General features: G+C 40.9%; 1 protein-coding gene across 1 annotated transcript; it reads right to left on the bottom strand.

Moving 5' to 3' along the window:
• Window positions 1-678: 678 nt before the first annotated feature.
• Window positions 679-11,454, bottom strand: SIRT5 (sirtuin 5). Its single transcript, XM_060244179.1, has 8 exons — window positions 11,295-11,454; window positions 9,929-10,062; window positions 9,017-9,242; window positions 7,839-7,926; window positions 7,407-7,460; window positions 5,155-5,272; window positions 2,822-2,937; window positions 679-1,270 (listed from the first exon to the last, which is right to left on the bottom strand). Exons 1-8 carry the CDS (start codon window positions 11,407-11,409, stop codon window positions 1,195-1,197), a joined length of 927 nt encoding a protein of 308 aa, XP_060100162.1. The 5' UTR covers window positions 11,410-11,454; the 3' UTR covers window positions 679-1,194.
• Between the last annotated feature and the right edge of the window lie 5,933 nt (window positions 11,455-17,387).

Genomic DNA, 17,387 nt, shown 5'->3' with positions numbered 1-17,387 from the left:
AGTCAGAGTTGATTTCCCTTAGGACTGACTGATTTGAACTTCTTGGAGTCCAAGGGACTCTCAAGATTCTTCTCCAGCACCACAGCTCAAAAGCATCTATTCTTCTGCACTCGGCCTTACTTATGGTCCAACTTATGGATTTCTTACTGTCACATAAAATTACTTGACAATTGATTCTTCACTGTCATATACTTACCAAGATAATAGGTGAAGCACTTTAAACAATAGACATTGCACCAGTTTAGCTTAACATACTGCTTACAAAGGCAGCAGAGAAAAATAATTCAAATATTCTAAAACCTACAGTCCAGAGCAGTGGCAAAACTTGACTCAGGAGCCACATATGGCTCTTTCCCACATATTATGTGGCTCTTGAAGCTCCCACCATCCCATCGGTCAGCTTGGAGAATGCATTTAAAATTGCTTTCTTTCCACCTCTCTCTCCCCCTCCCCCATCTATTTGCATGTTCATGTCTTGCAGTTTTCAAACATCTGACGTTAATTCTGTGTGGTTCTTACGTTAAGCAAGTTTGGCCACCCCTAAACCAGAGTGTGACAGTCACAAGAGCATCTGCACCATACAAGTGAATGATGTTAGCTATACACATCCCATTACTTTCTCATGCTGTTCACAAATTCACACAATATCAAATTTAAATCCTTTTGCAGAAATAAAACTTGTGAAGAATAAGATCTTGTTTTATTGAATTCCTGAAAAAATACTGGAGTGTAAGGTAAAGAAGCTGCAACTCTACCAAATGGCCACTCATCCTTAAATTTTTCAAGAATTTTACAGCTGTTTCACTTTGTGAACCATATAGTCATTAAGAAGTATACAGTAAAGGCGACGTCCCTATTTTTGATTCAGTAAACGTAACAGTCTGATATATGGAAGCACAAACAACCTGCTGTCCCCAATATGACACTATGCTTTGAACTGTTAATATTTTTATGCTTTTGTTTTACATAATTTTGCACAACAAAATATAACAGCTTTTCGCATGCCAGTGTCCACGATAGCTCTATATTTTTATTCATTCTTGTAATTCAACTGAGAATCATGATTTAGTTTCATTGTCAGATCCAGTTTCCAAGGTATACACAAAGCTTTTTCTATACATTCCACGTTGGTCTTGTGTTTGCACTGCTGAATTTAGTAATCAGATTATTTTCCTGTGTGCCCGTGATGAACATTCATGAGATAATCTCAGTTTCATGGCGAGCCAATGCTGGGGGCAATGTGGTACCACAAGCACCTGCAAAATGAAAACTAAACACAGAAAAGGGTATCTGGATATAAACAGTATTTCATCAAAGAACAGTGCCAGCACAGCAAATCTTAAAACCAGTTTAAAACCTAGTTAAAGCTTTTCACCTTTATCCTACTGTTATTCCACTAGCCTCTATGGGTATAAATATGCTTTAAAGTAGCCATTTCAAATTTACCTGCACTGTAGGGAGGGTTCAATAAACAGTGATAGGATTATACTACAAGAAGATACATGAGGACTCAGGGGTGGGGGTGGGAACCTGGAACCATTCAGGGGGGAAAATCCACCTTTTCCCCTCCTAGTTCCTTTTCCTTGCGAGACCCCAAATTGGCTTTTCGTGCTTAAAATACATAGGATGAAAAAGTTTGAGGACTTTTTCAGTTTCTCTAACTGAAAAATTGGGAAATTTTGAGAAACACTGAAAACGCCACCAATGAAGTCCTTTTTCTTTTTGAATGAGAAATACTTTTTCTAGCAAAGCATTTCACTCATTCCAAATGTACAGCATAAAAGGTCTGAGGACTCTTGTCAATTTTTTCCCAATAGAAAATTGGTAAATTTTGAGGTGCATTAGGAAAAAAACCCCCTTACTATTGACAACAATATAGTATCTTTTAAAAAAAAATTTGTTTAAACACAATAATTTTGGTAACAAGAAGCTATAATCTGTTTAATGATAATACATTGTTAAGGAGTTCAATGTATCTAAACATGCTAGTAGTTCTACCTATTGTGACTAGATAAACAATATTTCTGTCCAAATAATATACTTTTTTTTTTACCACAAAATTTCGTTTTCTGCTTTTAACTTCTATTTTTTCAGATACATGTGCTCAGTTGCCCTGAACCTGCTTTAGCGGGTAGGGCAGGATATAAATAAAATAAAATAAATGTGCTGTTGTAGCATAGGATTCAGGACTTAACAACCACTTGTTGGATAAAACTTCAGTTTTTCTCACAGAAAATGTAGATGTTTATATTTTTAAATTTCATAAATATGCTAAATAGTACAGTTTCATACGCTAACTAGGTTATTAAACAGGTAGTCCCCTGTGCAAGCATCAGTCGTTTCCAATTCTGGGGTGACATTGCTTTCACAACATTTTCATGGCAGACTTTTTATGAGGTGGTTTGCGCCATTGCCTTCCCCAGTCATCTACACTTCCCCCCCCCCCCAGCAAGTGGGGTACTCATTTTCCTGACCTCAGAAGGATGGAAGGCTGAGTCAACCTGGAGCTGGCTACCTGAAACCAGCTTCCGATGGGGGTCGAACTCAGGTTGTGAGCAAAGCTCAGGACTGCAGTACTGCAGCTTTACCACTCTGCACAATGGGGCTCTAACTAGGTTATTGGTTGTGCATTTTATGTTATTCAATCGGCAAAAAAAGTTTAGGTTTGATAGGAAAGTAAACATTGTATATATTTCAGTTTTCTAATAATTTCCTTTCCCCCCTCAAAAAATCTTGAAAAAACTCATCAACCCCATGGCTTCAAAATTTGTGGAAGTCTTATACTTCCAACTACAAGCTGTGAGAGATATTAAATCTTCACCTGAACTTATCTGTAGCTGGGGTGCTCTGCATATTGAACTCTGCAACTGGCACTCCTCTGGCAGACACCTGGGGAGCAAACATAGCAGCGGGATATACTATAGAAGAGGTTCCAACCTGAGAGAGGAAACATAATATCAAGTCACATGATGATGTCACATTTCCCAACTGTTCATCATAATTTTAAAAGTTATGGCACCTTAGGCTAATAAACTTATTATGGCAAAAGCTTTTATGAGCCAGACCCCATATAGTCAGGTGCAAGTGTTATGTTCAGTTGGCAGATAACATATCACCAAAGATACAAAGTCAGAAAGGAGGGCAAATTTTCTATTATCAAAATTATGTGTTTTAAAAAATAATGATTACAGGAAGGCCACTGAAAGCCTTCAGCTACACACAGGAAATCTAACAATTTTCTTTGAATATTTACAACTTCAGTGTACAATAAACTTATATGAACAAATGCCAGCAAAAACAATACAATTTATTTTAAAATTACTATTAGTAAGGAGCAATATTCTCTCTAAGCTGCAGAGTCTTGTGAGCAAAAATTCTACTTTATGAGCTACTGGTATAAAAGTTTTGAGCTACTGCATACATTATTGTGCTCTGGGGTCATCCTCTCTGAGCTAAGACAAAAATGTGTGAGCTGGAGATTAAAAATCTGTGAGCTCACGCCAACTCAGCTTTGAGGGAACACTGGTAAGGAGTGGTATCAAACAGTAATAAAATACCTCTTAAATGTTTTCAGTCACAATTCTAATTTTCTATTTTTTTTTTTGCAAAAATACAAAAACATGGATGTTTGAGTTCCCAGCAGTTTTTAGTGACAAAGATCACCAAAAGCAGAACCAGCTATCACAGACTAACCATTCTTAGTCTTTAAGATGCCACAGCAGTCTTGTTTACAACTGTTAGTTACTCAGCATTCAAAGTATCTTCTGAGTAAGACTTACATCTCAGATATGGAGCTGTCTTATGTTACCACAGCATGAATATAACAGAAAGTACCATGCCAAAGAAGCATTAGTATGATGTCTGTACCACACCAGAAAATCAGTTCATTCATGGTTTCTCAGTGTTTTAACAATGCTTCATTGTACAGTTATCCTCAGTCATGTTTCCTATAAGTACATGCAGTCTATTTGTTAACAAAAAGGGATTTTACATGTATTATAATTATGAACCTACACTGGTTTGCAAATTTTAGAAATGTTGTAATCCTGCCTGAGTCCATCTCACCCTCCCCCCCAGCTGTGGACATGTTCCTTTTGACTTCTGTTCCCTTAGCAACTATCTCAATCAGGGGCTGGAGCCCTGATATCAGGGAGTAGTTTTATGGCTTGTTTTGCTTTTTGGAATAGAGAGAATTATGCTTGAGAACAGAATTGATGCACTCTCTTAGAAATTCTAGACCAGGACTGTTTGCCTACTTTACCCTCTAAAGCAGGGGTGTCAAACTCATGCGTTATGAGAGCTGGATCTGACATAAATGAGACCTTGCCAGGCCATATGTGTCATAACATGTGATGCCAGGTAGCGGACACAGACAAACACAATTTTTTTCTAAAAAACCTTAAAATAAAACATGTCTAAAACATTAGCACTTGTTGGTTTTAAAGGTGCTTTCTTTGTATCTCTCCCATGCAATCCAGGCTGAATTGCACAGCAGAGCTACTGAGCCAAGTCTCTCTTCCTTCTATTGTTGAGGCTCTTCCCCCTTTTAGTCCCCTGGGAAAGGAAGGAAAGAGCCAGAGCTTCCTTTGAAACAAGCTATCCCCTTCCTCCCCAAGGGAGGAGTCTCAGCCAATGGAGAAAATAGAGGCTTTGCTCTGTAGCTCCTGTGCAGTTGAGCAAGCCTGACAAAGCAAGCTGTGATACAGAAGGAAGAGAGAGGGAGAAGGAAGCAGATGACAGCCAGTTGCTCGGGGACCTGATAGGAGCCTTCTGGGGGCCTGATTTGGCCTCCAGGCCGCATGTTTGATACCCCTGCTCTAAAGGAAGGACTCAGAATCTTGTCTGGTATGCTTGCATGATCTGCTCTTGCAAGCACCAGGATGATCATCCTTAATAAAGACTGTATGATCTGTTAGCCAAAACCCTTGAGTGTTTTTCCCCTAGAGATGTTCTCCGGGGGGGGGGGGCTGCCTATTCTAGGCCCTCCCATAACACCTACCACCCCCCCATCCCTGACAATGACCAGGGAGGGGGGGAACCTTGCAACCTTAAAACAGTGCAATCCTAGGCAGTTACTTTAATCTCTCTCACATAACCATGCATAGGATTGTACTGTAAATTAGACTCTGAGCCAGGAAACCAAAAGTCACTTACTACCAAACAGAGGTCACAAATTTCAAGTTCTTTTTCAACAGCTGTAAGGATATCAGAATCCAAAGTTTCTCCAAACCATACAACATGAGGACGCAAGAGGCCACTGCAATCTTCACACCTATGCAAAAAGTTTTTGGGGAAGATTATACTTCAAACAGAAGCAAAGCGGGGAAAAAGTACATTAAATCTTTAGTGCATTTATTATAAAGAGTTTAAATTACATTAGGTTTATTAAAAACCTAGACAATGCTGCATGTTGCTGCATTATTTATGTTCTTTTTAAAAACTACAAGGAAAATAACATTAATCATTTATTCATCTCACAAAGAACTCTAACCTCTTCAAAAACATTCACCTGAATCCCAAAATCCGTCACTGACCAAACAAAAGATGAGATTCAGCCAAAGGTTCTGTAGATTACACTGGTTTTAGGGGTTTTTTTTTAAATAGTCTAATGACATCTTAAAGACAAACAACATTTAACATCTTTAGCACATATGTCATTTTCTCCTGGTCACATCCAGATGTTGGTTTATACTTAACTAAGTATGGAGGAAACAACTGATTCAATTATATCACCTTGCCCAGCACAGTTTGGTTATTGGTGTTGGTTCTCACCTTTAAGGCCCTATATGGCCAGGGGCCAGCATATCTTCAGGACTGCCTCTCCCCATATGAGCCCCCGCTGGGTTCATAGATCTGCTACACAACATCTTCTTGTGGTCCGTAGTCCTAAGGACGTCCAACTGGCTTCAACGAGGGCTAGGGCTTCCGGGTCCAGGCTCCTACCTGGTGGAATGAGCTCCCGCTAGAGACCTAGGCCCTACGGGACTTTGCAGGACCTGTAAGATGGAGCTCTTCCGCCAGGCTTTTAACTGACCCAGTGGGCATCCTCTTGTTACCAGCTGGCCTCCCCAGTAGTTTTTACCATTATATATGACTGTGCTATGTCACCAGATATTGGCCTGTTTGTTGATGTTGCACAGCCCTCAGATTTTATGCTGTATGCTTTTATGATGTTTTATACTTTAATTTGTATACATTAAACCTTTGCTGTAAGCTGCCCTGAGCCTGCACGTGGGAAAGGGCAGGATATAAATCTAAAAATTAAATTAAAATTAAATTTGAAGCCCTTCTTCAGCCTAAGGAGACTTCCTCCGGCAGAAGGGCCAGTTCCATCTGAGGAAGACATCAAACTCACTCACTGAAGTCAGTTTTCTGATAAATGCAAGTACTAGCGGGGAACACAGATATGAAAACCTGTGTAGGCGTGTGGTTCCCCCACCACCACCCCAAGGCAAATTTGGGGAAGCACTGGAAGAAACTCATTAATTTTTTTCACTCTTGGAGATAGATGCTTTTTAAGACAAAGTTTATTTACATAAAATGTATGGCATTACATTTTTCCAATAGAAAGACTGGGAAATTTAGTAGAGCACCCCCACAAACAAATCCTATGAAAGAGACTTTCCTATTGGTATGACTGAAATACTTTTAAAGAAAACGTTAGAGTCTTTCTCTCTCTTCCTACTTTTTCTCTCTTCCCATCCCATTTTTTTCTTCCCAGCCCTTTCGCCATCTCTAGTTGAGTCCCCATTTTCTCCCTTAGCTCCTGTTCCCACTTTCTGTTGTTCCTTTATTTTATCATATTTATATCCCACCCTCCCCAAATGGGCTCAGGGCAGCTAACAACAGTTAAAACAACATAACAACTAAAAAAAGTTATACAATAAAAATCATTTCATACAATTTACAGTCCATAAAAATCCAAGATGGGTATTGATATTTCTGGACGTTCCTTCCTTCCCTCCCAGCCTAATTTTCACTCAGCTGCCACTTTCCCTCTTCAGCCTCTCCTGTTCTGCCTCTTTCTCCATCCCTTTATGTCCAAGCCTGTTATGTCCACCATCAGTAAGAGACTTGGACACAAAGTGCCCAGGACAGGATTTCTCCTTCAGTCCAGGGTGCCCCACCTCACTGGTGGCTGCGTGTGGATAGTTGACTTTGTCATTCACCCTCGCCGCTTCCTCCTCCTTTCCTTCTCCCAACACCACTGTGTCCTCCCACCATATCTCTCCTTCCTCAACCTGCTGCCACCGCTTCCTCTGTCTCTTTCTGACTACCGCTTATTTCTGTCTCACATTCCTCCTCATCCCATTGAAAGCTAAAACATTTAAGTAGCTTCACTCATGCCAGTTAATTTTTAACACACTGAAAACCACAGAGACATCCTCATGTTACAGTGGGCTCACCGAGGGAGGTCTTCCACAGGGATCTTAGCATCTTTGATCTCAGGATCTGGAGCACTGAAATTGTTAAAACAAAAAACCCCCGTAAAATTTCAAGTATAAGCACTCATGATACTATAATTTTACCTTGACATTAGCTTTTAATGATAAAAATCTCTAGGTGATCAGCAAAACAGACTTCTTGTTTAAAAGCTATTTGAAAATAAACAATAACAAATTATTGTAGGTTTTATTTTGCCTCAACATTCATATCAGGACAAATATAGACAAATGGCTATAAAGAATGGACAGAGAATTAAAAAAAAGAGAGAAAGAACAGTGAAATCTGATTGAGAGTATGTGAGCTTAGTTTAAAATTATCTGTATGTCTACCGAATCTTATTTAGTAGAAACAATGTTCTTAGTAGGACAGATAACATAGCACAGATGAATTACCCTTTCCCAGCCAAAGAAGGACAAATTGGACTCTTGTAATTTTCTGTCACATTTCCACAACTGGTGCATCGGGTTTTGAATAAGCTGCCTGTAATACAAAGTAAGAACCCTAGGTTTTAAACTCTGACTTTGTGGTTGGTAGTGCTAAATTATTAAAATAGTATTAAATAAATTTGATTACTGTATTAGCTAGTAACAGGAAACCACCAAAATGTTTCATCTATAGAAATACACAAATCCAAATTGAATAGATTATTGTTGTTGTTTTGCAAAAACACCGGACCCAAGAAGACCAGAAATGAATGCAGATAATGTCAGAGTCTCTTTGCCTGATAACAGTTTCTGGTCTTCTTGGGTCTGGTATTTTTGGATATTGTAAATACTAGATTTGGATTTAGCACACCTATGGACTCAATGTGGAAGGCCCCCTTTTGGTCTCTGGAGTTAGCATAAGTATGTTTTAAAACACCGTATGTAATGTGAATTATGATATGAACTTGTAATATATTTTCTTCATGATGATAATACATATTTGCTTCATAGTGTTTAACTCCACCCCCCCATCTGAGTTTGTTTTGGATTTTCCATAACCTATGGGAGCCTATGTTTACTTATTTGTTGTCTAAGACAGTTTTTTATTATTTGCTTGCGTTTCTTTTCCACCTCCTCAAACCTAGTCTATTGCATTGCTTGTTTATTAGATATAGATTGGATTTGATTGTGCTGTTGATAATCTGTTATCCGCCTTGTGTCTCAAGTGAGAAAGGTAGGCTATAAATGAAATTATTATATAATAACAACAATAATTGCTCTGTGAAACAAACAGCACCTCTGCTTGGGGGTGGGGTGATCAAGAAAACTATGAACGTTTTCCCACTCCTGTGATCAAATTGACAACTACCTCCTTTTTCTGCATTACAATGAAAATAAATGTTGGCAGATCCAATCACATCTGTCTCACCTAGCATGACATTTAGCTTACAGTTCTTAGAATACAGCTACACAAGTTCTATTTTTACATGTCTTTGAGTAGACTTAACACAAAAATGGGAAGTGTCCAGTAACAGAAAGTTGCCAGGTCATTATTAATCTGTGTTTATGCAGATTTTTTGGTGTTTGCAAGTACACAACAATAGTAAGTGGAATACTACTAGTAAGACATTTCTATGGATTCTTACCATGAATTTCTAAGAGATGCTTAGTTCCAGCTTTCCTGTGGAGCTCATCTATGTTCTGAGTGATGACCACAATACTTCTGCCTTGCTTGCTTAGCCTGGCTTCACATTCTGCTATGGCAATGTGTGCTGGGTTGGGATTTTTACTCATCATGAGCTCCCTACGGTAATGGTAGAATTCCCACACCCTAGAAGGATTCCTTGCAAAAGCCTCTGGAGTAGCCAGTTCCTATAAAAAATGCAACTTGTTGAGTTGCCAAAAGAAAATAATATCGATATATCAAGTCTCATGTTCATTAGTAATTAGCTATTAGAGCTTTTTTTTGTATTTATGTAGCATATTTCAGAGAGTTCAAATATATTTCCTAATGTAATTCATACATCTATGTCAGCTAGAGTCCAATATTATTGTTTCCCCCATAATTAGGTGGAAGAACTGAAGCTGTGAGATAGTATCTTGCGTAAAAGTCAATCAGAAAATTTGTGGAAGACTCCTCAGGCCCAAATCCTAGTTACTACTCACATTCATGCACTTACTTAATTTCTGTTTGAAATAAGATTACATAACTGGAAACAGTAAACATATTCAGTGTAAGAGTAAAGTGCCCAACACTACAGCCAACCATGGACTTAGAAAGGTGTAACACTGCTTAGGATTGTACTGTAAGGCAATCCTAATTAGCATCCCAACAGTAATTAGCATTCCAAAAATGTGGATCAAAAAGCCTTTCTAAATCTTAGAATTTGTAAGGACAATACATAATATATAAAGCCATACAAGTGCTTAGGATCAGTTCCTAAAGAGAAACAGAGATATTTCCAAACAGCTTGGAGAGAGAACAAGTGAAGAGGCAGGGGAGCCAGCAGCATTTATAAAGTTGTTGACATCCCTTAACAGCTAAGAGTAGCACACACCTGAGCTTGCCATTTCCTCCAAAATCCCCCTGCGCCTCTGAAGGTTGGAACACCACTCTCCGCACTTACGCCAGCCCCTGTAATGATAGCTATGTGCTTTGCTTTAGCAAAGACTTCTCGAAAATCAGCCATATCTTTTTCAAAAAAGAGATAAAGGAAATTCAAATTTGTTTTATTTTAAACAGGCACGTTTTAAAAACATACAAAGCTGTTTTGGCATGGATAGAGAAGATCTAAGTGGACATTCGTTCACAACTACAAAGGACTGTACGGTTCAGAACAATTTATGTGTTCTCGGCCTAATCAACTTTGGCTGCACTCTAATTTTATATCTAAAAATTGGCTACACAATTTTATGTCTCAGGCCTCACGCAGAATTGACAAGACATGAAAGTATGCTTGCATTATGGTTCTACAAATATTTAAGCATTCAGTAAGGGCTAAGATGGTGTTTTAGGAATACTACAATACACGAATAGCAAGTCCAAGTACTGAAGTAGACATACTGTCCTTTGTAAAGGTTATCTGTTGTTGTTTTTGTTGTTAAGTCACAGCTAACTTATGTTTGAAGAAGATGAAGATAGAAGATATTGGATTTATATCCCGCCCTCCACTCCAAAGAGTCTCAGAGCGGCTCACAATCTCCTTTACCTTCCTCCCCCACAACAGACACCCTGTGAAGTGGGTGGGGCTGAGAGGGCTCTCACAGCAGCTGCCCTTTCAAGGACAACCTCTGCCAGAGCTATGGCTGACCCAAGGCCATTCCAGCAGGTGCAAGTGGAGGAGTGGGGAATCAAACCCGGTTCTCCCAGATAAGAGTCTGCACATTTAAACATTACACCAAACTTTGCCATTGCCTGCTTCCGTGTCATGACCCTTGTATTCCATAGTGGTCTCTCATCCAAATACTAGCCAGGGCTGACCCTTCTTAGCTTTCAAGATCTGATAAGATTGGGCTGGCTGGCCTGGGCTACCCAGATCAGGGCTTGTAAAGGTTAGCCAGTTAATTTTAAAAAATGAAATGAAAATTACATAAAACACACTTTGCATTTATTAGGTCTCATTTAGACTCTCCAGTTAATAGCAGATCTCGGAGTAGGGCTAGAAAGTGCTGAGAGTCTACCCTCCTAATAACTTTTTAAAAAAGAGGGATAAATCAAAAGAGCCCATTGTTTGTACGTTCAATTATTTTCATCGTGGTTCTCAAAGCCAAAATGATTCCTTTGTTAGGGGAGGAACAACCATGGCAACATTTCAGATATTACGATCTCAAGGTTTACAAGGAGTAGAAACAAGCGATGTATAGACAACTTATCTTGTGTACACAAAGCAACCAAGTTATGCCACAGGAACAAAGTTGGCTTACTTGAACTGGGCCGAGCCATTTCAAAGCAAATTCTTTGTTTCTTGGAAGACGCAGGTTTAAGTCCACAGTACACTTGAGAAACCAACCTTCTCGTAGAAAAGTGGAAAAGATTCATCAGGATCCCAGAACAATACTAAAGAAAAAGTTATACAGAAAAACATTTTTAAACTAGCAATGAGACTGGTCCACCGTCAGATTAGACAACTTCACCAAGATGTATATATCCAGACGTCCCAAGAGTAAAGAACACCCTGCTGCCCTCACTAGGTTTTTAAAGAATTTATCACTGGCTACCAAATCATATTACAGAGAAACAAGCACAGACTCACTGGTAGAGGAGGGTGTAAAACTTCTGAATTACAGGAGCCACAGTAATTTGGTCTTTAACTATTTCAAGGGCTGACGGATGAAATGATTATTATTATTATTTACCTTAATTCTGCAGCTGGGTTGTCAGTTTCATTGACTGTCCCTGGTATTTGGGTTATTACACAAATGAAATGAATCAGAATCTCATGTTTTGTTGATAAAACAATGAACAGTGATCATATTCTAAATTCTCATGGAAAAACTGACACACAAACCACAATGGATTCACAACCTCTGTCTTCCAAAAGGTTTCTCAGAGTCTTATTTCTACTAGCATATCTACACTTAATGGGAACCGGAATTTTTTCCCCGTGTTATGTACAAACAATCCCCACAATAAAAAGCTTTGTAAATAGAAATTTTGGCCCTAGGTCTAAATCCCAGTCTCATCAAAATTAAACTACGTTAATTCCAAAAGGCGGCAGCAGAAACAGGACTAGAACTAGCAAACTGTACAGATTAAAGAATATGGACTAAAAACTGCCATGCTGTTTCTTTTCTTTTATCTTCCTTTCCAGAAGTTACAGGAAACAAAATGACACAAGCACATGCTGTTGTAAACTTTTACAAGATGCCTGATGTATCAATGATGGAAACAGCCACATGCATTTTATATGTAAAATGTCACTTGTGTTAGTACCTCTTCTCTACCAAGCACAGTATTTAGAAGTAAGCCACTTGGAAAACATTCAAAAATATATTTTTCATTACAATAAAACAAACCTGGAGACACATAGGTATATCAATGTGCTAAGCAAGGTTTCAATTTTGGGCCTTTGAATCCTATGTTAACATCCATTCTTGGATATAAACAACCTACATTTAAATTATTAATAAACTTTGTGTGACTCTTAGTTATCTACTCTGTAGAACAGCAATAACAGCCACAGTTGTTCTGAGACCTCTGAATGCTTATTTAAGAATGGATGACACTGTTTCCCTCTGTTCTAAACTAGACCATCTAGCCCAACATCTGTCTGGGAACTGCTCTACTTCAGTCGCAAACCCTCTCAAAAGCAGAGTCAAGTAGCACCTTTAAAAACAACAAAGTTTTATTCAGGACGTAAGCTTTTGTGTGCTCTAAGCACACTTAATCAGACAATAGGATGGAATGGGAAGCAGTCCTAAATATAGAGAAAGTGGGCAATGGTTCAGCATGCAAAATCATGGAGACGTCCCCCAAAACAGCACAGACACCGATTTAAAAGTAAGAGTTTAGTTCCATCTTTAAAATTACCAGATTTGGGCTGAACCAGAGGGGGTTTTTTGAGCCACAGGCCCCGTGGGCTCTTGGAGCAAAAGTTTATGCTTCAAATCTGGTAGTCTGAAAGGCGTCGCGGGACACTGTTTCTTTTGGCTGCCACAGGCGAAGGAAGCTGGAATGTCCAAGCGGCAGGCAGGCAGCTGAAAGCCAAACACCCCCAGGAGTTCCTTCCTTCGGCCAGCCGACCCGACAGAGAAAGCGTGGCCTTTATTCCTCCGACTTCTGCCAGCGAAGGGGAACGATTTGGCAGCAGAAAGGCCTAGAGAGGGAACCAGCGTCGCACATTTTCCAGCTGGGGTCTCGGGGAATGGGGCTGCGGGTGTTTGCGGGGAGGTCAGGCGACTATTTCCTTCAGGCGCCGCCACCCCTCGTTGGTAAAAGAGACGAAAATGCCTCTGGGGAGGGAAGGGAAGGGAAGGGAAGCAGCGTCCCCTGATCTCGCCGGCTGAGCGAGCCGCCCGCGTCTGAGGGAAGGGAGCAGCAGCTGGGACTGAGGGAGCCCCGGGCGGCTCTCCCTGCCTGCCCTTCCCGCCACCCAGCCTGTACTCACCACCGCCTCAGCTGGGAATATCCCGCCCCGCCAGGCCGAGGAGCAGGAAGAGCGGCGGCAGCAACAACAAGAAAGCTCGGAGGGCGGAACGGGCCCAGCCGCCGAAAGCGGCCTCTAAGCAGGGCGGGAGGCGGCTGTGCGTGAAGCGCCTCACGTCTCGCCTCGCCTCGCTGTGGAGCAGCCGCGCCTGGTTTGAACCGCTGCTGCTCCCGGGACCCCGAGGGGCACGGCGGCTACTACAACGCCCGCAAGCTCCAGGCCTCTGCTTCCCCAAGGACCGCGTTGAGGGGGAAGGTCTGCCCTTTAACAGCGGCTTGGAGCAGGGGTGGCCAACAAACTATGGCTCAGTCAGGAGCCACATGTGGCTCTTTCACATATGGTGTGGCTCCTGAAGCTCCCACAGCCCTGTCAGCTGTCCTGGAGAAGGCATTTCTCTCTTTAAATCGGGAATGCATTTAAAATTGCTTTCTTTCCACCTCTTGTCCTCTCCTCACCCACCCGTCTATTTTCCTTCCTTCTCTCAAACCTCTGACATTCATGTCTCGTGACTCTCAAACATCTATTTATTTTATGCGGCTCTTATGTGAAGTCACGTTGGCCACCCCTGGCTTATAGCGACACGGCTATGCTGGGTAGGGTTGCCAAGAAATATCGGGAGGACTTTGGGGGTGGAGCCAGAAGCAAGCATAATTGAACTCCAAAGGGAGTTGTGGCCATCACATTTAAAGGGACTGCACTTTTAAATGCCTTCCGTCCTTTGGAAATAACGGGCAGGGGCACCTTCTTTTGGGGCTCATACCACTGGAACTCCCCCCACCCCCGTCAAATCGTTTTGAAACTTGGAGGGTGTTTTGAAAAGAGGCACTGGATGCTATGCTGCAAATTTGGTGCCTCTGCCGCAAAAATAGCCCCAGATCGGTGCCATAGAGAATAACAGAGTACCCAGCAGACATTCCCCCCCCCCCCACATGCTTTCTGATTAGCCTTCAGTAGGAGGACCTCCAAACTAGGGGATCCCCTGCCCCCACCTGGGGATTGGCAACCCTAATGCTGGGGCGGGAGGAGGTGGAATAAACACCTTCAACTTTTTTCTAGTAATTAAAAATAATTAGGTTGGAATCAACTCTTAGCTACTGATGTGTGGAAAATAGGAATGGGGAAAGAGGTTGGGAATTGCTTTTTTTTAAGGAGAGCAGACTCCTTAACACCTCTATTCAGAATCCTACTCAATGGGCCTTTTTGCCAGGAAAGTTAATGCTGTTAATGAATGGTGAACTTCTTTTTTTCAGATGTGGCTTTCATTTTTATATTATAAAAGTATAGACACCGTTTATCAAAGCAGTCATTGGCCTAAGTAGCAGTCTCACACAAATTGTAGACTGTTAGAAAGCTAAATACAAAACATGTTAGGAAGACAAACATGCTGAAAAACCTGCCAGAAGTGAGCAACAGCTATATTTGTAGTTCTCTGTCAGGGGTTCAGGTGTGGCTTGATTGCTATCTGAACAGCTTTCATAGGTGTGGGATCCATAGGAGAGCCTCATCTTGAATATGTACACTTATATTTGTGAGGTTTAACCTCCTTTTTTAATATCTCAGATTTTTCTGCAAATCTGGAGTGCTTTTGGGGATTGTAGAAAGCAGTGTCTCTTCATGGCTCAGTGTCTGGATTTAAGTATCCATAAAATTGGCTATGTTGAAAATTATGATAGTTATCAGTTTAAGAATCACTTGTAGGATATTAATGCCAACCATAAGACAGAGGTGATGCTGCATACAGTATGCTGCTAAGGACATTGTACATATGGGGAACAGCATGAAGGAAGGTACTGCTAGATAGCTTTACGCATTTTGAAATTCTAATGAAGTACACTGGGTTGAAATGTTTGTAGTTAAGCAACCAGATAAATTCTGTCCCTTTAATAAAGGCATAATGTGTGAAAATTGGCAGCTGAAGTTTTGATGTCATGGAGGTAAATAACATCCTACTAAGCTTCTCTTACAATAGGCTTAGGGTTTTCCCACCAGGCTCTGACAGTATATGCACAGTTGCTAAAAGTGGCAATGCTCAAGCAACAGAACTTCAAAGGGAGACTTGAAAGTGTTACTGAGAAGATTCTGACTGTATTGTTTTGAGGGCACTTAAGAGGATGGATGCTCTCCAAGGACAGCTTGTCACACACACTGTGAAGGGGGGCTTTCTACAATATGCTCAAAGAGGAAGAGTTCTATGAATTTAAGACAAAATGTGGAGTTGGGATTGCTAGTTTGACAATTGCTGTCCTAAGTAGCAGTCTCACACCATTAACTTCACAGCCAAGCATTTTTAACTGGAAACTATACAACAAGCAGAGGACTTATAAGAGTTAAAATAAGGAGTCACTTTTCTTTCATTTAGGAACCCCGTGGCGCAGAGTGGTAAAGCTGCAGTACTGCAGTCCAAAGCTCTGCTCATGATCTGAGTTTAATCCCAGCGGAAGCTGGTTCAGGTAGTCGGCTCAAGTTGACTCAGCCTTCCATCCTTCCGAGGTCGGTAAAATGAGTACCCAGCTTGCTGGGGGGGGGGGAGAAGTGTAAAAGACTGGGGATGGCAATGGCAAACCATACTGCAAAAAAAGTCTGCCGTGAAAACGTCGTGATGCGACATCACCCTAGAGTCGGAAACAACTGGTGCTTGCATAGGGGACTGACTACCTTTACCTTTACTTTCTTTCGTTTTCCATTGCCCACAATATTTCGTTCTCTCCCCACAACCTCTTCTCTTCCCTCATTACATCTTTATCCCAGTCCTCACCTCTTTATTCCCTCATCCTGCAGCTTCTTCCTTTTTCTTTTCCCTCCCTTCCACGTCAACTTTACCTCATCTCTTCCCCATATTAATGCTTACCTTTCCTTCCTTCCCATTTTGTACCTCTTTCTGTTTTTCTCTTGCCCTTTCCACTCTGTTGACACTAACCAAAATTACAGAAGCCTTGGCAAAGTTGTTTGGAGTTGCCTAGCAACTCCCAAACTGGCCACTAAGACCTCATGGTGCAGTCTTATGAAATCTTGACCAATGTTGTCTCTTTCTTTAAAGGTATAAACATCACTTCTATTGTTTGGGGGATTCTTACTGTTAAGACTTCAGCAAATCTATGGTTGTCTCTATAGAAAAATTATCCCCCAACTGTTATTAGGCCCATTGTGTATATTTTTTAATCTACACACAATGGTGAGGTTCAGAAATAGATGCAGCACAAATTATTTAGAACATAATGTTATAAAATTTGGATACTTCAGCATGCAAAAACTAGATTAGCGTACTTAGAATAAGGTACAAATGCAATTCCAGCTTGAAGCAGCAGATAAACAAAACCACCAAAGAAGTGCCATGGAATACTGAGAGAGGCAGTGTGGGAGTGGTTAAGAGCAGTGGACTCTAATCTGAGGAATCAGGTTTGATTCCCCACTCCTCCACATGAAGCCTGCTGGTGGCGTTGAGCCAGTCAGTTCTCTCAAAGCTCTCTCAGCCCCACCTACCTCACAAGTTGCCTGCTGTGGGGAGAGGAAGGGAAAGTGATTGTAAGTCGTTTTGGGAAACGCTTAGAGAAAGGGAAAGAAAAATGGTGTATAAAAACCAACTCTTCTTCCTCATCTACATATGCTGTTTGATACACTCACACTGGCAGCTTTCAATGATGAAAGCCAAGACAGAAGGAAAACCAAAAGCCAGAGACACTGAGAATTCAGAGTGATCCAGGAAACCCAGATTCATGTCCCTGCTCTGACATGAAGCTCTCTGAGTGATCTGGGCTAGTGACAAAGCCTAACCAGGATCGTTGTGAGAACAAAAAGGGAGGAAATTATGACCTAGTGGAAAGAAGAGTAAAAATACTCTAAATTGTAAGAATACACTACTCTTGGATCCTTG

Source organism: Heteronotia binoei, chromosome 7 (genome assembly GCF_032191835.1).
Source record: "Heteronotia binoei isolate CCM8104 ecotype False Entrance Well chromosome 7, APGP_CSIRO_Hbin_v1, whole genome shotgun sequence".
In the NCBI taxonomy this organism is placed as follows: Eukaryota; Metazoa; Chordata; class Lepidosauria; order Squamata; family Gekkonidae; genus Heteronotia; species Heteronotia binoei.
The sequence above is the reverse complement of the archived record's forward strand: the minus strand, read 5'-3'. Positions and strand labels throughout refer to the sequence as shown.